The following is a 7,056-nucleotide window of genomic DNA, read 5'->3' as shown; positions in this document are numbered from 1 at the left end:
ATGCAGACAGCTGTGTGGAAGCCGAGGGCTTTAACCAAGAGACATTCCCTCCAGCAGCAGCGTCGAGTCCCCTTTTTGTCCGCGTTAGCGGTGGTGCAGAGACCCCCGGCTCACAGCTCCTGCCAAGGCACTGAGCGCCTCTTAAACCCAGAAAGCCAAGAAAGAGAAAAAAGAGAAAGAGAAAAGAGACGTGAGGGGCCGGAGCCGCTCAGCCAGGCCCCGGTACGGGGCGAGGGGCGGCGACCGGGCCGGGTGCCCGGGGAAGGGCCGGGGCCGGAGGGCGGGCCGGGGGCGGCTGATAAACCCCCGGCCGCCCCGCCCGGTGGGGCTCAGCCCTGGGTATCGGTGCTGAGGGTTGCTGCGGCTCTGGGGAGGTGGTTGCTGGTGTCCGTATGGAGGCTCAGCTCCTCGTCGGGGCGCTGCTGTGCGCCTGGCTGCCGTCGGGTGAGCGTCGAGCCGGGGGCAGGAGGGAGGACGGGGCGACCCCGGGCAGGGCTAGCGTCTAACCCGGTGCCTTTGCCTTCCAGCTCTGTCCCCGTGGGGAGCCAGGGCGCAGCTCCCTCCCGACGGGCACCGGCTGCTCCTCAGGTAAGAGCCAGCCTGGTGGAGCGGGGCTCTCTCCTCGCCTCCACTGCTGTGTGCAGCTTGGGGTGGGGTGGGCAGCCCGAGCTGAGCAAACTGTGTCCTCTTCTCCTGCCCTCAGCACAGGCAGCGCTGCAGGACCTCGGGGAGGCGATGGCTTCATCGCGGCCACGCAGGTAGGGAGTGCAGGATGGGTGTTGTGAGGGGGTGGCAGGTGGTGGGGAGCGGGCTGTGGTGCCCCTCGGGGGAGCTGAGGCTGCCAGGGTGTCTGGCCTTTCTCTGTGAAGTCACCTGGGAATACAGCATCCTTCTCCTGTGGTTGGTGACCTAGAACCAAAGGGGGACCATGGCCCAAGAGGTGATGTGATGATGGTGCCTTGCGTTTCCCACCTAGCGCTGGTGTGAAGTGAGGCTCCTGTGAGGAGTGGTTACTAGTTCCAGTCTGAGAGATGTTTTCGTCTGGATGAAGTTCCTCATATCTTACCTGAACAGATGCATACATCACCAAGATGCTTCCAGTGTTTCTGGTGACTGTTTCACCATTTGTGTTTCTTCAGGACTTGTTCAAGCAGCATTGAACATCTTTTATCTCTGCTGTAAGGAATGTCAGTCATGAACAGAACAAAGCTTAAGCTTTCAAGTGCTAAGTGGAGAGGGAAGATGGTAGCTAGAGCTTCAGTCCATCCAGAAATAGTTGTGTGTCACAGCAAGTATTCTTGCTCTGAGGAAAGCTGAGGTCTGATTTGGCTCATCCAGCAGCAGTTACTTTGTGTGAGCCTTCTCAGTTCTCTGTAAAAGTAAATGAGCTGATGGTATCGAGTCGCTAGAGCCGGGTACTGGTTTTTGGATGTGGTTTATCTTGGCAACCCAACTGTATCATTCATGGCATGTTGCTGAAATGTAATTAGGGTGTGTGGTTCCCACTCCCTTGTTTGAGGGTGGGAAAAGGAAAGTTGGCTTTGTAGCCCTTGTTCGTGGCTCCGCAGAGGAATCTCTTTTGTTTCTGCTTTCTCCCCTCTGTTTTAGGGAAAAACCTCAATGGAGAGAGAAACATGCCTCATAGTTGCAAATGGGTAACAGAATCAACCACTGATAAGACCGAGTGCTTGCAGATTGAGAACCCCCCAAGAATTCAACATATACTAGTACACTGTTTTCATTCTGTGCTGGGCTGCTGAGGATAAATCTTTCAATGAATCTTCTGTAAGAAATATGTTTAGGAGAGAGGAAAAATAATAGTGATGGTGAAGAGTAGTTTTCTAGCCATTTGAACTGTCTTAAATGAAGAGTAAGACATTTTCACCTATTTTTCATGTTTTTGCATTCCGTAAGCTTTCTTGAGAGGAAGAGGCACAGCAGCATTAAGTGCTGGTTACAGCCTCTGTAGAGTTCATGTTCATGAAGACATGTGATGATATAGTTTCTAAGATCAGTTCTCAGTCAAACACGTAAATGAATACTTAAAACATGGAAAATGCTTAATGTGTTACAAGTGCTTTGCAGAGTCATGCACAGGACTGAGAAACTGGTATGATGAAACTTCAGGATGTGAAAATTGCAAATAATCTAACATCCTCAGATGAAGTTACATAGGCACAGCTGGTGTTTATGATTTTGTTGGAAATATTTCCTTGGTTACTTGTATCACTCTTTACATCAGTTAATGCTCTATACTAATAGGTAAAGAAAACTTAAAGTACAGATATTAACATGTTTATCACTATAATCATGTGGTAGTTTATAGAGTACATATATAGAGTACATCACTGAAATATAACCACTGTGTGGATGTAGCTGTTGCTCTTTAAAATTCCCAGGTGAAATAGACAAAGAAATGAAATGACATGTCAGTAACACTTGTTACTACAGTAAATAAGTTACACAAATGTAATTAAATACATCTCTAATAAGTTAAGTCTTATCTTTATCTTCCAGGAATAGAAATGGTCACGTTGACTTGAGAAACCTGTTGCTTACCCTAGATGTAGGCAATTCTAGAACAGAGATAGGAGGTTGTTGTGAAGATAAGCAATACATTTTAATTAAGGTATGCTAATTCGAAGGCATACTTCTACCTGTAATGAGCATGGCAGTATAATAATGACAAGAATATTATAGGATTATGTGTAAACTGTCTAAATAGATCTGCTCATCCATTTTACTGAATGGATTATAGGCTGAATTGTCTTCTATAATTTAATGTATTCCTTTTTTTTTTTTTTTTCTCTAAAAAGGAGATGTAGATATTTAAGTTATGAAAAACTCTTTAAAGAAATTTGGAAGCAAGACCCATGTTGTTATTACTTTACATTCTGCATGATGGCTAGTAAATTTTGCAGGAGTGATTATGTGCATAATAAACACACATTATTTCCTTAGAACACATTTTCTACAAGAGCTGATATGGAAATATGTTTAGAGTAATATGCCAATTCTTGGATATTGTTTCCTACTCCCCCTCCCCCCCCAAAAAAAAAAGTTGTTGAAAATAGTAAAAACAATGTCTACATAGTTGTGTTTTGTCCTTCTTCTTGCCATTTTTGTTTCCTTTACGATGGGTTGTTTTTGTTTACAAGTTTCCTTGACCATGGATGTTCAAAGGACCTTCCAAAATCATATCAACATCACCTCTGTGTATAAATATTTAGTTTTTGAAGTAGTGCTGCTTCTCTGTAAGTGGAGTTAGCCGAGGTCATAAACTTGAAGTACAGTGCTAAAACTTTTCCCCTATAAGAAGATACTGTTACCTTCCCATGCCATACCATTAGTGGTGAGCTTTCCTTGGGTAAAGCTGTCTAACAAAAATGTTGTTCCTCCAATTTACCTGTCAGACGCATAGTGACCATGACTGACTGTTAAGCTGTTGACAGCTGTCCTGTGGGTTCTCTCTCATCCCTCTTGCCCCAAGGTATTGATGCAAGTTTCTGCCATGGGACTTGGTTGAGATTAAGTCTGTTCCTGGTTCAGAAGTGATACAAGTGCTACTGTAAATAATTTGAGTTTTGAAAGAGTGATGGGGCTGTGATTGACACCACTGATAGGTGGGAGATGAAAGGATGAAGTAGAAGTTGGATTAATAGATGAATATGACAAGAGTGGAGGTATTGGAGAGGTTGGTGGGAACAGAATCCAAGTATTGTCACGTGACAACTTATGGAAGTGATTACAAAGTGAAGTGGGCTATAATCATTAGGATTCTGAAGGGGTGATTTATTGGAGAAAGAAAACTTATTCACCACAATATTGATAATTCATACGAGAAAATTTGAGATGTCCTGCTGCTGAAGTTTGAAGGCATTGGAGAAAGAAAACAATTTTTTTTGTCATATTTTTTGGAGTGTTAGAACAACTTGGGAAGATTAATATGACATGAAACATTTTTGAAAACTTATTTGGGTGTTAAAAAAAAACGTAGAATGAGAATGTTTAGTGATTTGTGCATGCCTATATTGTAAATGATTTTAATTAACAGTAACAGAGTGGAAGAATTTTCAAAATGGCAGAAAGTTTACATTGAGAATAATGGTAGGTATATGTGCTGGTATAGAGCATTTATCTGTTGGGGGTGGAAAGGAATATGGAGGGGGTACAGAAGAAAGTGTATAGGCAATTTGGGGTATTTTGGTTTAGCTGGCTTAGAATCTGCATGCTGTCTTCAGGCATAATGTGCTTTGATACTATTTGACTGGAGTCATTACCGAGTGACTGTACTTTTAAGTATACCATATGTTTTTTTGATGAATTTTTGTTAAGTTGATATCAAATAGTGAGCTTACTGAAAATGGTAAATTGATTGGTAGACTACGAAGAGACTTTTAAACTCTTGGTTATAGCTGCTTAAATAACTCTGTTCTTTCTGAAAGGAGCCTGGAATGGCAGTTCATAATGCTTCATCTACTACATTATCCTTGTCTCAGAAGAGAAGATTTCACAGTATGAAATGTGGACCGTCTGGTAAGTTAAAGTTTCTACATGAAACAAATTCAATGCATCTTCTGCATGATTTAGTTACTCCTATGAAGAAAAACTAACAAATCTAATACAGGCCTCTGCATAACTGGGCTCCACCTTGATTGGTTTCAAAAGACTACAGAAGTATGGCCATTTATCACGAGGCTTGACCAGCTTTAAGTTAATATGTGATTCTGGTTTGATCATTTAAAAGGCTGTCTGTAGTTGCTGTGTTTTCTGACAAAGCTTCTAGCAGGGCAATCTGCTCTTGTACTGATATACCTAAAAGAGTGGTTTGCTGCCTAGGTGCTGTAAAATCACTTGTGTCTGTTGCCTGCTCTGATGTTTTTTGTTATATTTTAGCTGATGTAATCTATGGGTGTTTTTTGTGTGTGCAGTCCATAGGTTAGCAGGATGAGTTCCTCTAAGCCATCAGGTGGTGGGCACTTTAATTTGCATCTTTGCTTGTTTGGTTCATTTTATTTTCAGCAGTAAAGTGGACAGGCTTAAATATCTCTGCTCAGGGGTAAATATCTGCTGTGTTAGCTCTTCAGTAGACTTTTTTTCATGCTTGTCCTGCACAAAGGAGAAAGATGATTCACAGCAATTCAGAGTAGCTTAGTAGTTTTCTTTAGTTGAGTAACCTCAGGTTTCTCTTCAGCAATCCTGGTAGGTTGTACTGGATGTAGAACCTACCTAGTAGTGTATCATCTGGATTTGCATCTGCAGGTTTTATAGTGCAAAATGCTCTGAAGACTGGATGGACTGGATTCTTACCAGTTGTGATTAGGGTTGTCATCTCTAAAAGCTTCAATATCTGTCCTTATTAAATACTGTTCTCAGAAGTTTCTGTGAAGCATGTATTAGAATGTAGGAGAATAATAGAATGGCTTAAAGAAGGATAATCTCATTTGAATAAGGATGGAACCTTTGAATGGAACTGTGGAACCTCTATAGTCAATGAGCAAATAGTGCATGTACATGCATCTTCTATGATAAAATTGCTCTAAAAATGCAGCCTTCTACACTAGTAAAACTCCATCTGCCTTTGATTTGCACCACCTTGTTGACCACAAAGTAGCTTTTTCCTTTTCTCTGTTAAGTTCTTGTTTACTTCTTTGTTTTTGTTTTCAAAGCAAATAAAGCAGCTTCCAAAGAGATGTGCGAATAATGTCGAGATCTGTTACTATAATTGAATAAGTGTAGAATTACTTGGTTTGTTGTATTTCTTGCTGTGTGAAAAATTCTTTTAATGGCACGAGTGGATTTGATGTTCTGCTTCAGACAAGCCAGCTGGAGAAAAGATTTTTCAAGATACACTATGCTACTTTAACAGAACTCTTGCAGGAAATCCATGTGTGAGCTTAAATCACTTCTTAAGTAGACCTAATATTTAAGCAAGTAAAGAACAAATCTAAAAAATGATAATGAAAAGAGTAGCAAGTATTTCATGCTAAATCATCACGTCTGAGCTTTTAAAGGAAGATGTTGTTATGACCAAAAAAAAAAAAAAACGTTTTGTTGCCCTCTGTAAATGCAATAGAATGAACTTTGTCTTCTCTCCAACATATTTCTATGGGTCCAAATATTTCATAAAGACTTTGTTTCTGATGTCCTTGCTTTGGCAATAAAATGTTAAGCAGCTTTAAAAACTGATGATTGTCCATAATTGCAGGCAAAGAAAATCAGGATTATTATGCTTGATAATCTTCTGAGTGTAGGTATTTCATTGTTAACTTTTAAAATCCAAGTAAATTCTCTGTTGCATGTTTGTGAAAAGCATGTATGAAAAACTGAACCCAAGACCAATCCATTCTGCTTTCTTGAAATAATTTTGATAAAGTGTTCTAAATGCTTAGAACAGTAGTTTAATCTTGGTTCTCCCAGTTTGAAGAGAGATGCAAGCTGCTATGGCTTTGTCCATGGACTGGTATTTGCACCATTTTGGAGATATATGAAATAGCCAAGCTTTTTTATTTTATTTTTTTTTCCATTTTTAAACCAGCAAGGTAAGTTACCATCTTTCTCTAGTTTTGTGATGTCTCTGAAAATCAGTCTGCAGCATACTTGGAAAACTCATTGCCAGACTCTTATTTAGTCCTGCTGGAGTCACTCTTTGTTACATTACCTTTGTTCTTGCTTCCTTCAGCTGTCTGTGTAGATAAAGCTATGTTTCGTATGAACTTCTTGTATGCTGGGTACACGATTGATTATACACTGTCTCTTTACTATTGTGTTCTATTAGCCAAATATGGGCAATTTAGGAAGTAGTCTAATGTTTTTTTTTGTCAATGGAACAAAAAAAAATTGTATAGTATGAGTTAATATCAAGAGATAAATTGTTAGTTTCTTGTACCCAAAAAATATGGGATTAGTGTTCTCAAATGTTAATCACAGTAATTGACAGTGCTTAACATGCAGCTTGCATAGCGGCTAAAGCTGGAACTACCTTCCATATGAATCTGTTTTTCATTCTAAATGAAACAAACCAAACCACAACAAACAAGCACCACAAAAACAAGA

The 7,056-nt window shown here is 40.5% G+C and overlaps 1 protein-coding gene across 1 annotated transcript in view; it reads left to right on the top strand.

Moving 5' to 3' along the window:
- Positions 1-7,056, top strand: part of OTOG (otogelin) — a 106,747-nt gene continuing 99,691 nt past the window's right edge. The window contains exons 1-2 of the mRNA XM_032188562.1: positions 1-588; positions 4,446-4,536. Coding sequence (XP_032044453.1) covers positions 1-588; positions 4,446-4,536 — 679 coding nt within the window. The remainder of the gene's footprint in view (positions 589-4,445; positions 4,537-7,056) is intronic.

Source organism: Aythya fuligula, chromosome 5 (assembly GCF_009819795.1).
Source record: "Aythya fuligula isolate bAytFul2 chromosome 5, bAytFul2.pri, whole genome shotgun sequence".
Taxonomy (NCBI): domain Eukaryota; kingdom Metazoa; phylum Chordata; class Aves; order Anseriformes; family Anatidae; genus Aythya; species Aythya fuligula.
This window is presented reverse-complemented; position numbering and strand designations above follow the sequence as displayed.